Source organism: Hyla sarda, chromosome 2 (assembly GCF_029499605.1).
Source record: "Hyla sarda isolate aHylSar1 chromosome 2, aHylSar1.hap1, whole genome shotgun sequence".
Classification (NCBI taxonomy): Eukaryota; Metazoa; Chordata; class Amphibia; order Anura; family Hylidae; genus Hyla; species Hyla sarda.
Window position 1 is genome coordinate 337,764,969 of NC_079190.1, and position 15,993 is coordinate 337,780,961.

Genomic DNA, 15,993 nt, shown 5'->3' on the forward strand with positions numbered 1-15,993 from the left:
TGTAGGTAAATGGCGTTTACGTAAAAAAAAATCTCAGAATTGCGTTCGTTTATTACATCATATCCCAGAAAAAATTAAGTAAAAAAGTGTTCAAAAAGTCTGATCAATGCCAAAATGGTACCGATACAAACAGCATATTATGGCCCAAAAATTAGCCCTTATACAGCCCAGTTTACAGAAAAATACAATTATTTATAAATTTTTTATTAAAGTAAAAAAAAAAATTATTAAAACATGACGAAACTAAACAAATTTGGTATTGGTGTAATCAGGCTGACCTAAAGTAAGTTTGACCACAAGGTATGGAATAGCAAGAAAAAGGAAATCCCAAAATTAGCTTTTTTCAATTTCAGAGCATAAGTTATAGAAAAATGAAAGTATATTTGGCCCCGCAAAAAACAAGCCTTATATGGGTCTGTAGATGGAAAAATAAGAGTTATGGCTATTATAGGACAAGGAGGATCTACCAGGACAAGGGGATTTTCTTGAGGGACAAGTAGATTGTGTTCCGCTTTAGTTCCTTGGACAAGTTTTTTTTATTTTTTATTTCCACACCCCTGATGAAGTGATCTGATTTAGATCTTTGTGCAGTGGTCACTAATTTATCATGTGTGACTCTTCGAAAAGTCGCACTGACCAAATTTAGAAGAAATCATAGCCACTGCTCTTTGATTGCTTGCTAAACTGCTCTGGTTAAATGTCCAAGTCCGTACGCCAATTGAAAAACTTGGTGCATGGCTGCCACTTTCCCTGCAACTTTCTTAATCTAAACTGAACTAAAAGCAAGTTCAGTTTTGATAAATGCCCCTCGTTGTCATGCATACAGTGTGATGTGCAGCTTTTAAGGCCTGCACAAAACATCTGATCAGCCTACAAATCAGTGTTTTCTCGATAATTGGCCCCTCTAAACTGGCCGTAATGACCGATAGACTACAGTATCATGTTGGGAGTTCATTCTCAGTGATAGTATGATTTAGATCTTGTCACGTGGGTGATTTGTGCGTCTCAGTGGAATTGCAAATAATGCACAGTTTGATTTCTACAAAAACATATGCAAAGTGACATATATCTGGTGCGGATTTACTTAGCTACTTTGGTTTCCCAACTACTTGGGTTTCTTTCTGCCACCCTATGAGACCTATTTTTACCACTGTTACACATCTTTTATGCTTAATGGTTTTGGACAGTTATTCACTACTTTTATCTTTTGTATCTGAAATTGGATGGTCGTTGTATTGTTCAGCAATAAAATGTATTCTTATTTTTGTTTGTATCAACAGGAGGATGAGACCTCTGCTGATTATTCGGATCTGCTGCCCCAGTCTGCCCTAGTATTGAGGTAACTCAGGAGAGTAATAGTAACATAGTTCATAAGGTTAAAAAAAAAAGACCAAATTCAACCTATATCCCGAATGAGTCCCTACTGAGTTGATCCAGAGGAAGGCAAAAAAACCTTATACTAGAGGTATTACCCTGGTTGCCCATCTTTGAACCCTCTCCAGCTCAACTATATTTTTCATGTACACTGGTGCCCAGTACTATACATAGTATTCTATGTGTGGTCTGAATAGTGATTTGTACAGAGGTAAAATTATTTCCATATCATGGGCATCTATACCCCTATTGATGCACCCCATGATTTTATTTGCTTTGGCAGCAGCTGCCAGACACTGGTCACTACAGCTATATTTACTATTAACTAAGACTCACAAGTCCTTTTCCAAGTCAGTTGTCCCAAGTGTGCTCCCATTTATTACATGATCCCAGCCCGGATTTTTTGAACCTAATCTGCCACTTCCCAGTCCAAACCTCCAACCTATCCAGATCCATTTGTAATAGTGCATAGTCCTCTATAGTGTTTAACACTTAACAGAGTTTAGGATCATCTGCAAAGATTTCTACTTTACTATTCAACCCCTCTACAAGGTCATTAATGAATATATTAAATAGAACAGGAACCAAGACTGACACCTTTGGTACCCCACTAGTAACCGTCACCCAATCAGAATAAGTACTATTAATAACTACCCTCTGTTTCCTATCACTGAGCCAGTTACTAATCCACTTTTAGACATTTTCCCCCAGTCCAAGCATTCTCATTTTATGCACCAACCTTTTGTGGCACTGTATCAAATGCATTGGAAAAATCCAGATATACGACATCCAGCGATTTCCCCCTGGTCCAGTCAGGAGCTCACCACCTCATAAAACCTGATCATGTTATTTTGACAGGACCGATCCCTTATAAAGCCATGCTGATATGGGGTCATACATTTAATTTTATAAAGATACTCCAAAATAGCATCCTTTTAGGTAACCCTCAAACAATTTACATACAACCGAGGTTAAACTAACAGGCCTATAATTCCCGGAGTCATCTTTTGACCCCTTTTTAAATATTGGCACCACATTTGCCATGCGCCAGTCCTGGGGAACAGTCCCTGTTACTATACTATGTTACTATAGAGTACCTGAATATTAAAAATAGGGGTCTGTCTTACATTACTTAATTCTTTTAGAACACAGGGGTGAATGCCATCTTGACCTGGTGATTTGTCAATTGTGATTTATTTTTTTTGTATGCGCCACTGTATTTCTTCCTGGGTTAGACAGGTGAACTGTACTTCTTCCTTGGTTAGACCAGTGACCTGTACTGGGGAGTTTACCTTATCTCGCTGTATTTCACCTGGCATTTAATTTTCCTCAGTTAATACAGTGGAGAAGAATTTGTTTAATTATATTTGCTTTTTCCTGATCCCCGTTTATAATTTCATCTTTATCGTTTTTTTAAAGGGCCAACACTCTCATTTTTAACCTTTTTGCTATTTATTTACTCTTTGGCAAGGAGTCTTTCTGTCTCTATTTTTGTGGCTTTTATCTGTTTTGTTACTTACTTCACTTTTTTTCTCTATAGCTTTTTAAAGCTGTTTCACTGCCATACGTTTTTAGTAGTTTAAATGCTTTATTTTTGTCATTTATTGCTCCCTTTAACATTTTTATTCCTCCATATTGGTTTTCTTTTTATTTCTGACACTCATACCCATGAGGTATATACATCTTGCAGTGAGAATTTAAGATATTTTTTAAGTCTCCCATTTAGTGTCAGTATTCTTGTTTTTAAAGACATTCGGGGAGACTTATCAAAACCTGTCCAGAGGAAAAGTTGCTGAGTTGCCCATAGCAACCAATCGGATCACTTCTTTCATTTTGCAGAGGCCTTGTTAAAAATGAAAGAAGCAATCTGGTTGCTATGGGCAGCTCAGCAACTTTTCCTCTGGACAGGTTTTGATAAATCTCCCCCATTATCCCAATTTATATTGTTAAAGGCTTCTGAGTTTATCAAAGTTTGCCTTCCTAAAGTTCATTGTTTTTGTGGCCCCTCGAGAAATTCCCTTATTGAAGAACAAGTAATAATGTATTATGATCACTATTTCCCAGGTATCCTTCTACTTGCACATTAGTTACTCTGTCAGGTCTGTTGGTTAATATTAAGTCTTGTAGGGTGCCCCCTCTGGTCAGGCCCTGCACCATTTGGGACAGATAATTTCCGTTTTGTCCGATCCTTCCTGAATAGGCTATAATCCTGTATGTTGACCGCCCAGTCATAGCTATCGTCCAACCAAGTCTCTGTTATACCCACTATGTAATAATCCTCCTCAGACATCAACCACTCCAGTTCGTCAGTTTTTTTGAACAGACTTCTGGCATTAGTCAACATGCAATTCAGTGGTGTATGTCCCCCCCCCCCCCCCCCCTATGAAGCCTATCCCTATTAACTATTCTAACCCCTCCCTCCGCTCCACCCCCAGGTACATTAATAAGTTCCCCCCCCCCCTCTATATACACTATCTTCCCCCTCTATGTTGTAAGTACCCTCCCCCCCAGTCCCTAATTTAAACACTCCTCCACCCTTCTAGCCATCCTCTCCCCAAGCACAGCTGCACCCTCCCCATTGAGGTGCAGCCTGTCCCTACGGTAGACCCGGTATCAGACAGCGAAGTCGACCCAGTTCTCCATGAACCCAAACCCTTCCTTCCTTCACCAGCTTCTGAGCCACTTGTTTACCTCCCTAATCTCCCGCTGCCTTTCTGTTGTGGCTCGTGGTACAGGTAATATTTCAGAAAATATTACCTTGGAGGTCCTTGCCTTAAGCTTGCAGCCTAAGTCCCTGAAATCATTTTTAAGGACACTCTACCTACATCTTATTTTGTCATTTGACTGCTGTGTCCTCTCCAGCCCCACCCAGCAACCTGTCAACCCGATCCACGATGTGCCGAACTCGAGCGCCAGGAAGACAACACACTGTTCCTTACTGGAGCAGACAACCCCACCCCACCCTCCCTGGTGGTCAGAGGCAGATTCCTGCTGCAGTAATGCTACCTCTGAAATGGCATCCCCCTCATCCCTCAACTGGGCAAACTTGTTGGGGTGTGCCAGTTCAGGACTAGCCTCCCTGACCCTTTTCCCTCTACCCAGGTTTCTGATTGTAACCCAGCTAACTGCCGGTCCTGCACCTCCGTCCTTCTATCCTCCCTTACACCAGAGAGTACTTGCTCAGTGAGCAGGAGACTCCCCTCAAAGTTGTCAATGCATCTGTGTTGCCAGTTGCTCCTCTAGATCCAGGATCTGGGCTTCCCAATGAACAACTCGCACACATGTCTCACAACAATATGCACCCTCAAACTGCTATTCAAGGATTGCATACATTGTGCAAGATGTACATCAGACTGCGTTTTCCAACATGGAGGCCATCTAGTTATGGGGATTTCACAGATTAACAGCCAAAAACAGACAGTAACTATTAGAATTTAATTCTAAGTAGACTGTGTCTACAGTGTCAGGAAAGTAGCTCACAGCAATCTCAAACTCCTGCTTTCAAACTGTTTTATAACTCTCTTACATGGTAATGATGTTGCACAAATGGGTAGTGGAGGACATACAAGGAACACTAGGATGTTGACAAAATTGTTGTCACCCTTTTGTTAGACAGAAAAAAAATCTATTTTCCCTGAAATAACTTTAAACTGACAAAAGTAATAATAAAAAAAATTACTGAAAATTACCTGATGAAAATCAGACATTGTTATTAAATTGTGCTTCAACAAAATCATTTTGATAAACAAAATAATAAAAATGGCATGGACAAAACTGATTCTGGAAGTTGTAGTTATGCAAAAGCTAGTGGCACTTTTTTTTTTTTTTTTTTTTTCTATGAAAGTGTGACTCCAGCTGTTGCATAACATTCCCAGCATGCCTTTCAGCTGTCAGGGCATGCTGGGAGTTGTAGTTATGCAACAGCTAGCACACATGGGCCGGGTTGACAGTTTTCCGCTCTGAGTTTGAGTTGCGGAAAATCCGCTGTTGCTCAAACTTGCAGCGGAAAACCCATAAACCTGACAGTGTGTACGTAATGTAAAAACACACTACACCGCACTTCACTTACACAAAAATAGAGTAAAATACATATACACACACCCTTACACAGTAACCCCATGCCCCATAAAAATGTAAGTACTTGTACGGCACGGTTTCCTAACCTGAGACTCCAGCTGTTGCAAAACAACAACTCCCAGCATGCCCGGACAGCCAATGACTGTACAGGCATGCTGGGAGTAGCAGTTTTACAACAGTGGGAGGCACCCTGTTTTGGAAACACTGCCATAGGGTATTTTTGGTCTAGGAGGCAAGCGCCATACTTGCATCAGTCCGTCCCTATGCAAATCCCTAATTTAGGCCTCAAATGTGCATGGTGCTTTCTCACTTTAGAGCCCAGTCGTATTTCAAGGCAAAAGTTTATTTCCCCATACGGGATATTTCCTTACTCGGGGTGGAAGTTATTACAAATTTTGGGGGGCTTTTTCTCCTTTTATCCCTTCTGAAAAGGAAAAGTTGGGGGCTACACCAGCATGTTAGTGTAAATGTTAGTGTAAAAAAAAAAATTTTGCACTAACATGCTGGTAGTGTCCCATATTTTTCATTTTCACAAGAGCTAAAATAAAGACCCTCCAAAATTTGTAACACAATTTCTCCTGAGTACGGAAATACCCCATATGTGGAGGCAAAACTATCTGCGGGCGCACAACAGGGCTTAGGAGTGAGAGCGCACTGTGTACATTTAAAGCTTAAACTGGTGACTTGCACAGGGGGTGGCTGTGCAGAGGCTGTAGTGTTTCTGACCTAAATGCGGGGGAAAAAAAATGCCCATATGTGACCCCCATTTTGGAAACTGCACCCCTCAAGGAATGTAACAAGGCGCAGTGAGCATTTACACCCCACTGGTGTCTGACAGATTTTTAGAAAAGGGGTCCGTGAAAATGCAAACTTTAATTTTTCATTTGCACAGCACACTGTTCCAAACATCAGTAAAACAGTGGGGTTTAAAAGCTCACTGCACCCCTTTTTACATTTCTTGAAGGGTGTAGTTTCTAAAATGGGGTCACACGTGGGGGGGTCCACTGTTCTCACACCATGAGGGCATTGTAAACGCACATGGCCCCCGACTTCAATTCTAGTAAAATTCTCTCCCCAAAAGCCAAATTTTGCTCCTTCTCTTCTGAGCCCTGTAGTGCGTTTTCAGAGCCCTTTACATCCACATATGAGGCATTTTCATACTCATAAGCAATGGGGTTACACATTTTGGGGGCTTTTTGTCCTATTACCCCTTGTGAAAATAAAAAAGTTGGGATAACACTCAAATTTTTGTCATCAAATTTTTCATTTTTACGCCAAACTTTAACAAAAATTTGTCAAACACCTGTGGGGTGTTAAGGCTCGCTGTACCCCTTATGTCCCTTGAGGGATGTAGTTTTCCAAATAGTGTGCAATGTGGGTTTTTACTGTTCTGGTATCATGGGGGCTTCCTAAATGTAACAAGGCCCCTTAAAACTATTTCAGCAAAATTCTCTCTCCAAAAGTCCAATGTGTCTCTCCAAAAGCCCAAAGCCCCCCCCCCCCCCCCCCACACACACACACACACACACACACACACACACACACACACACAAATGGGGGGCTTCAAAAAGTAAAAACATGTCAACTTTATGATGCAAACCTATTTGTAAATGTGAATCAATATATATATAATTTGGCATGTCCATTTTCTTTACAAGCAGAGAGTTTCAAAGTTAGAAAAATGCTAAATTTAAAAAATGTTCATGACATTAGAAATTATGCAAATATCAACAAAAATTTACGAATATCCTAAAGTAGAATGTGTGACGAAAAAAGTCTCCGAATGAAATCCATAAGTAAAATCATCCCAGTATTTTTTAATGCATAAAGTGACACGCAAAAAATGAAGTGTCCTTAAGGTCAGAATGGGCAGAGTCCTTAAGGGCTTAATGGGATTTGTACAAACAATAGCTTCCAGAGTTACGTGAACAGAGTAGCTCCTTGTTCTACACTATTTGCACACCTCCCATTAATTTAAATGTTCTGAAACAGAACATGATGTGGGGGCCTCCTAGTGCAAGACCTTCTGTGAACCATATGTTTTTTACACATCCAAATGCCACTCCACCTACAGAGCCCTACTAGAATAGGGATAACTCTACTGTATACTTAATATGAACAGATCAGTCTTCTACTACTGCTGCACCAACCAGGATCCTTAATAGGCTCCTTTTCCAAAGGGCACATGGAGATTATATAACACTTTGCATGGATCAACTTGGACATAACTTGTTATGGAAAATCCAGAACAGTGGGTGTTGTATTCTCTTTATAAATCTACTAGAACACCTAGAGTTGGGTGACTCGTTTGATTCACCATTTGGTTAGTTCACAATTCAGTTTTTTTATACAGAGACCTTGCTCACTGTAGTGTAGTGTTGGCAGGGTACATAACCCAACTGCGGTTACAGGCTCCCATCGGTTGTTCTCTAGGCTATATGTGTGGGGTTTATTTTTAATTAGTCCTTTTTCAAGTCATAAAAAACTCCCTGGATCTATGTCCCACCTCCAGAAATCTAGTAACCATTGCTTGTATTGTAGTTTTTAAAGAAGGCATCCAGGCCCCTCTTGAACTTTAGCTTTAAACATACATTTTAGGAAATCCAACAGAAAAATGAAACACAATACAGGTACCAAAATCTGTAAATGGATTAGTGTAATAACCTAAATATAAAAACAACCACGTTTGTGAGAGGACTGTGACTGAAATAGCATATTACAAGCTATAGAGTAAACAGAGCTTGTTAGAAAGAAAATATACACAAAGAACTCCTATGAAATAAACATAGGAGGGGGAGCGCCACTGTTGCCATAGCTTATCAAAATGAAGGACTGTCTTTTATTGCTGTTCTCTTTTTATTTAGCAAAATTGTATCTCCTCTAATATGCACTGCCTGGAAATGTAGATCATCCAATTTTCACTTGGAAGCTTTATATACACACGCTGCCAGTAAAATAAATTGGCTCAACGTAAAAATCACATTTGGCAAACATGAGGTTCTGTCCCTCAATTGAATGTATTGGCAGATTGGAACTGTTCGACTCATCTAGTCTGCCACATATTCTAGTCCTTGGCCTTATCTTTTATGAGGGATAGCCTTATTCCTATCCCATGCATGCTCAAACGCCTGCACTGTATTGCAGCTACCACTTCTACTGAAAGGCTCTTCCATGCTAGAGCAGGCAGTCAGCTGGAGCAATGGGGGCAGGTATAGCCCTTCATCTCTTATTATACAGGTAAGCAATCCACGATTGAACAGGACCACCAAATGTGGTACATGACTTTGTTCGACCCACATCCCCTAAAACATTGGGTAAACTGTAGAATGTTTAACATGAAGACATGGTGGAACGTGGTGGGCTATATGCCTACAACGTTCCATCATGCCATTTTGATAATGATAAATTGCAACCAGTATCCTTCTCCCTTAGCAAAATGTAGAATGTTTTTGGTCAGAGTGGGGTTGGATAAAGGGATACTCCAGTGACTAAGCCCTTTGTAAAAAAAAAAAAAAAAAAAAAAGGAGGTTGACAGTACAAAAACAAAACAACCCTCTTACCTCCCACGCTGCTGCCGGAATCACAAAAAACTCTGTTCCCGATTTCCGGCGCTTTTGTGTTTTGATTGACATTACATGGCCACTCATTCAATCAGCAACTGCAGAGATGTTCCGCCTCAGCCACTGGTTGGGTTAAGGGTTAATTCACTGGAGTACCCCTTTATGTATGTAAATAGTGTAGTCCCTGGTCTACACCATTTGTGCACCTCCCATTAATTGGGATGTTCTGAAGCAGAAGATAACGTGGGATGCCTCTTAGAACCCTTTTTTTTTTTTTTTTTTTTTTTTTTTACACAGTCAAATGACCACTCAACTTGCAAAACCCTGCTGGAATAGGGACAACTGTAGTGTACACTTGATATGAATATATGTCTACTGAATCAACCAGGATCCTTTATGGGCTTCTTTTCCAAAGGGCACATGGAGACTATAACATTTTGCATGGATCAGCTTGGACATAACCTGTAATGGAAAATAAACTAAGCTGAGGCAGCAGAAGCTGCTGAAAAGTGATCCCCCAATAAAGGAGTGGGTTGGCAGGCAGTGACGACAGACCACTTCTCAGTTCCTATGTTGCCTGGCTGATGGGTTGGTCACTTTTGAATGCTAGCGGTGCTTTCACTCCAGTGGTAGCATGAGACAGTCTACAACCCACACAAGTGGCTCAGGTAGCACAGCTCATCCAGGATGGCACATCAATGACCTCTAAGAGGCCACAAATGTGCATGTGTCCACTCAAAAGGTCAGGAACAGACTCCATGAGGGTGGTATGAGGTCCCGATGCCCACAGATGGGGGTTGTGTTTACAGCCCAACACCGTGCAGGATGTTTGGCATTTGCCAGAGATCACCAAGATTGGCAAATTCGCCACTGGTGCCCTGTGCTCTTCACAGATGAATGCAGGTTCACACTGAGCACATGTGACAGACGTGACAGTCTGGAGATGCTGTGGAGAACGTTCTGCTGCCTGTAACATCCTCCAGCATTACCAGTTTGGTGGTGGGTCAGTAATGGTGTGGGGTGGCATTTCTTTGGGGGGCCACTCAGCCCTCCAATTTGCTTGTCAGGTAGCCTGACTGCCATTAGGTACCGAGATGAGATCCTCAGATCCCTTGTGAGACAATATGCTGGTGTGATTGGCCCTGGGTTCCTCCTAATGCAAGACAATGCTAGACCTCATTTGGCTGGAGTGTCAGCAGTTCCTGCTAGAGGAAGGCATTGATGCTATCGCCTGGCATTCCCGTTCCCCAGACCTGAATCCGATTGAGCACATCTGGGACATCGTGTCTCGCTCCATCCACCATCACCACATTGCACTACAGACTGTCCAGGAATTGGCGAATGCTTTAGTCCAAGTCTGGGAGGACATCCCTCAGGAGACCATCCGCCACCTCATCAGGAGCATGCCCAGGTGTTGTACGGAGGTCATACGGGCACATGGAGGCCACATACACACTACTGAGCCTCATTTTGACTTTTTAAGGACATTACATCAAAGTTTGATCAGCCTGTAGTGTAGTTTTCCACTTTGATTTTGAGTGTGACTCCATATCCAGACCTCCATGGGTTGATACATTTTTGATTTCCATTGATAATTTTTGTGTAATTATGTTGTAAGCACATTCAACTATGTAAAGACGAAAGTATTTCATACGATTATTTCATTGAGATCTAGGATGTGTTATCTTGGTGTGCCCTTTTATGTTTTTTGAGCAGTGTATCTATACCTAGTTATTAGGTCTCCCCTAAGCAGTTTTTTTTTTAAACTAACCCAAATTTTGATAATCTTTCTGGGGACTGTAGTCCTCCCATTCAATGTATTACCATGTATTAATCCTCCTTGTACTGGTGCCCGATACTGTACACAGCATACCCATGTGTGGTCTATTTTTTTGTACAGTGGTACAATTTTTTTTTTCTTGGGCATCTTTTGCCCCTTTTGACGGACCCCATGATCTTATTCACCTTGGCAGCCGCTGCCAGACACTGGTCACTACAGTTAATTTGGATATATAATTCCAGCCTACATTTTTCCTCCCCATGTGCACTGTCCTTTATTGTGTTAACTGCTTTACAGATTTTAGTTTAATCTGCAAAGATTTATACTTTAATATGCAATCCCCCTACAAGGTAATATGCGAAGTGCAGAAAAAAAAATGTAATACCACACGGTGAATGGTGTAAACAAAAATTGCTGATTATTGGACACATTAGAAAAAAAATATTAAAATTCAGAAATTCCTGTTAAATAGTACCAACAATAAAAACTAAAGATCTTGGTTCAGAAAGTATGCACGAATACAGCCCCATAGACAAAAAATAGAGAATAAATAGAAGTCCAGCGCGGTATATTCAAAAGCAAATAGTGCTGTTTATTATAACATGCCGCAATACACAAAAGAAGCATGATAGTGATGCGTTTCGGCCGGGTTCCACCGGCCGAAACGCATCACCATCATGCTTTTGTGTATTGCGTGCATGTTATTGGCTTTTGAATATGCCGTGCTGGACTTCCATTTATTCTCCATCTTGCTGTGGTGAGGTCCTCACCTGTTCGTGTCGCGGTTGTTCTGTCCCGGGGGAGCTGACCTACACTCTTTGTGCAAAAAAATAAATGGCTCCATAGTTACCCACTTATATAAAGATATATAAAATACATGCTGCTTGAACAAGCTGAAGTCCCTTCTGTGCGGTGGTTTTGGGACATCATACGGCCACGCATCCAAATGGTGCTCCCAGCAATGTTCTGGAATTCAACAGATCTCTACCACTTAAAGGAAAACGGTCACCCATTTACCCGCACTATAACCCAATACACCAGGTTATAGTGCAGGTGAACAGGAGACCGATGCGGGGTCTCTGAATGCTATACCTACCTGCAGTCTGGAGCCCCAATCACCCGAAGGTCCCCCTCTTCCAGCGCTGACTCGTGCTTTGAGGCAGACCCCCCCCCTGTAGATTTAATTATTCATGAGTGCTGGTCACGTGAGCACTCGTGACTACTTAGCACTCATGTGACCGGCGCTTATGAATATTTCAATCTAGCTGGCGGGCCCGCCTCAAAACGCAAGTCGGCGCTGGAAGATGGGGACTTTCGTATAGCAGTCCTAGACGCCACATCAGTCTCCTGTTCACCCACACTATAACCCGGTGTATCGGGTTATCGTGCAGGTAAACGGGTAACCGTTTTCCATTAACCCCATAAGGACGCAGCCGTTTTTCGCAATTCTGAGCACCGTCTCTTTACTAATAACTCAAACGCTTTTACCGAATATTCTGATTCCGATTGTTTTTTCGTGACACATTCTACTTTATTTTGGTGGTAAATTTTCGGCATTACTTGCATCCTTTTTTTGGTGAAAAATCTGCAAAATTTTAAAAATTTTCATGAAATTTGGGTTTTTCTAACTTTGAAGCTCTCTACTAGAGATGAGCGAACTTACAGTAAATTCGATTCGTCACGAACTTCTCAGCTCGGCAGTTGCTGACTTTTCCTGCATAAATTAGTTCATCTTTCCGGTGCTCCGGTGGGCTGGAAAAGGTGGATACAGTCCTAGGAAAGAGTCTCCTAGGACTGTATCCACCTTTTCCAGCCCACGGGAGCACCTGAAAGCTGAACTCCTTTATGCTCAGTCATCAACTGCCGAGCTGAGAAGTTCGTGACAAATCAAATTTACTGTAAGTTCGCTCATCTCTACTTGTAAGGAAAATGGATATTCCCAATAAATTTAATTTTTTTTTAACAAATTCAATATGTCCACTTTATGTTGGCATCATAAAATGGACACCTTTTTTGCTTTTTAAAAAAAATTAGAGGGCTTCAATGTAGAGCAGCAATTTTCAAATATTTCATGAATATTGCAAAATCTGAAGGGACAGATGTTACAGAACTACAACTCTCAGCATGCCTGGGCAGTCTAGGCATGCTGAGAGTTGTAGTTTGGCAACATCTGGAGGGCTACCGTTTGGGCACCACTGTAACAGTGGTCTCCAAACTGTGACCCTCCAGATGTGGCAAAACTAAAACTCCCAGCATTTAGAAGAGCAGTGAAAGTAAAGTGATCTTTACTGTGGCAACCACTAGGAAGGCAAAACTGCAACTCCCAGCATGCCCAGACAGGCTTTGGCTGTCTGGGCATGCTGGGAGTTGCAGTTTTGCCTTCCTAGTGGTTGCCACAGTAAAGATCACTTTACTTTCACTGATGGCATCCTTCTCCTGCTCACTGCTTAGGTGGGAATGGGTCCTCAGGAAGTGGCTCACTAACCCATGCCACCAGAGCAGCTTCTTCCCGTGAGACCTTTTTCACTCTCCCTGCTTCTGTGCAAGCGAGTGCAGCGTCAAGAGCCAGTCCTGTACTTGAGCACCTTAATGAGATGTACAGATTCAACTTTCTGCCCAAGATGTGGCCAACTATAGTCCAACAGAAGAGAAATGTGAAGATAAAATAAATGAGGCAGGCCACTTTCTTGCATTTGTAAGCCATGTTTTCATGATTTGAGAGTTTATATAACGATCAGTCAATGTTTTTCTTATGTTACTGAAAACAAGATTAACCCCTTCCCAACCTATGACATGCCGGAACATCATGGGTCGAGTGAGGGGAATATGACATGGGCTGGCAGATCTCCGCTGCTGTCATCAGCCAGCCGCAAATCCAGTGTCTAGTCTCCGGAGGGGCACTAATAATAAAGTGCACCAATGAAAAGTACAACTTGTCCCACACAAAAAAGCCCTAATACAACTATGTCAGTGGAAAAATGAAAGTTATGGGTCTTAGGATGTGAGGAGCAAAAAAAGTAAGCCAAAAAAGTTGCTGGGTCATGAAGGGGTTAAAATGCACGCAACTTTTGTAAACTGTGGTTAACATGAATTAACATTTTCTTACAACTCTATCTGCAGTGCTACACGAAGGAAGCCTATAAAGGGGGCGGCTGGTCGCCCCATTCAGTTTCGATATGATGATATTGCAACCAGAGCCAGAATGCAGGAGCAGACTAAAGAGACAACCACTGAAGGAAAACCACAACGGCTGGTATCTGTGCGTCTTCAGATTGTTATCTTTATTATAGTAGCCTTTATTGCTCTCGTCTATATCACAATGGAAAGCAGCCCAGAAAATCCTTTTACTCCTGTCCCAGAAGAGGGGCAGCAACCATAATGTAAAATGTTGTCTTAATGGGATATGTTCTTCCAGAGGAGGATTTTGGTGAGGATTTTGGAGTGGTACTTAATTGTGCAGTAATTGTGCAGTTTCTGTTCAGTTTGTCTGTTTTCATGTCAGTTGTTGGCATATTTTTAATAGTGTTGAATAGCCTGATTAATACCAACCCTCTATACTGAGACTGTTCTAATATGTAGATCACTAGATAGAATTATTCTAGTGCCGAGGCAGTTTAAGAGCCCTCCCAATTCTCGATACAGAAAAGAACTACAGTCAGGTTATGCATAGTGTTTAGTTTTGCTTTTGTTTTCTCCTGCAAAATGGTTGCTCACAAGTGCAATATCGTTCTCAAGATTGTAACATTTGCAATCTACAGTCAATGTTAAAAAAACAAAACAAAATCAAATTGAAAACACTTATACCCAGTAATATTTGTAGGTATAAGAAAAAGGATGTATTTTAAAAAGCATGAGATCTGATTCTGTTTCTTTTAATACTGTCCTCCACATTCTCTTCACTGCAGAATCAAGGCACGTGTGATAAATCATAATTTGACTCAATTGAGTTTCAATCTAAAGTGAACATTGCTTGAATCCTTGACCCATTTAGCACTTATGGCAATGTTATGCAACACAACAAAGCCACAGAGATAAAGACGGATAGAGATTTTCAAGTTATTTTTGGGGATCTGTTTATTGCTGCTAATGTGAATGATCGTTCACTGTTTTTAGGCACTGGTTTGTGTATTTCCTCCACACGTTTTGACTTTTCATATCAATGTTAAGTTATTTGTCCTTGTTTAAATAAAGTCTGTTTATTTTGCCTGCTATGTTTTTATTTTGTAACAAATAATGAATGTGACTATTAAGGGTGTATTCATACGTACAGGATCTGATGCATATTTGATGCTGCAGATTTCAATGTAAACTAAATGATTGAACACTGCATCAAATATGCAGCAGATCCTGTACATATCTGTCAGCTCTAGGTCACGTTCAGAGCTTAAATGTCAAGGAGGAGATGTTGTCGTCTTACAAAAACATTCCTTACATTGCAACATTTGGGTAATAGAGTACCAGCTGCACTGTGTACATATTTATTTAAATACATTTCTTTTATTACATATTCTTTATATTTTGTATTCTGAAGGGAAGGGGTGTCTTAATGGGCTAATGCGTCCTCTACGGAAAACTGATTACCCCTGTGGCTACTTTTCCTGTTACCTGCATTGCACCTGCTGATAAGGAGAATAATTTAAGGAATAGCTGCACTGTATTTTTAGGAAGCTGATGATGCTGCAGTTCTAAGATATTGCATGTCAGAATAGCACCAAGGGCAAAGTTTCCCTTTCAGAAGATAGACTTTCTAAATTGTACAGCAGAACATTAAATATCTATCTTGACAAAATGTACACAAAGACTAATGCAGAAAATATAATTTTTTTCCTCCATTCATAAAAGAAAGCAAATTTTAACCACTTGAGGATGCAGGGTGTATAGGTATGTCCCCCGTTCCTCAAGGACTCAGGGTGTATCTGTACACCCTGTGGGTTATGGGAAAAAAGAATTGAATGGTCATTCACTTGTGGGGTGTTAAGACTCATTGTACTCCTTGTTATGTTCCTTGGGGGGGGGGGGGGTGTAGTTTCCCAAATAGTGTGCCATGTGGTGTTGCCCCCCCCAAATGCGACATGCCCTCCAAAAACCACTTCAGCAAAATTCGCTCTCCAAAAGTCCAATGTCTTTCCTTCCCTTCTGAGCCCACTAGTGTACCCACAGAGCACCTTACATCCACATATGAGGAATTTCCTTACTCAAGAT

The 15,993-nt window shown here is 41.2% G+C and overlaps 1 protein-coding gene across 5 annotated transcripts in view; it reads left to right on the forward strand.

The window, feature by feature from the left end:
- Nucleotides 1-15,000, forward strand: part of LEMD1 (LEM domain containing 1) — a 108,400-nt gene extending 93,400 nt beyond the window's left edge. For all 5 annotated transcript variants that reach the window (XM_056558063.1, XM_056558066.1, XM_056558067.1 and 2 more), the window contains 2 exons: nucleotides 1,281-1,339; nucleotides 13,912-15,000. In XM_056558063.1, coding sequence (XP_056414038.1) covers nucleotides 1,281-1,339; nucleotides 13,912-14,170 — 318 coding nt within the window. In that variant the 3' untranslated portion in view covers nucleotides 14,171-15,000. The remainder of the gene's footprint in view (nucleotides 1-1,280; nucleotides 1,340-13,911) is intronic.
- Nucleotides 15,001-15,993: the final 993 nt, after the last annotated feature.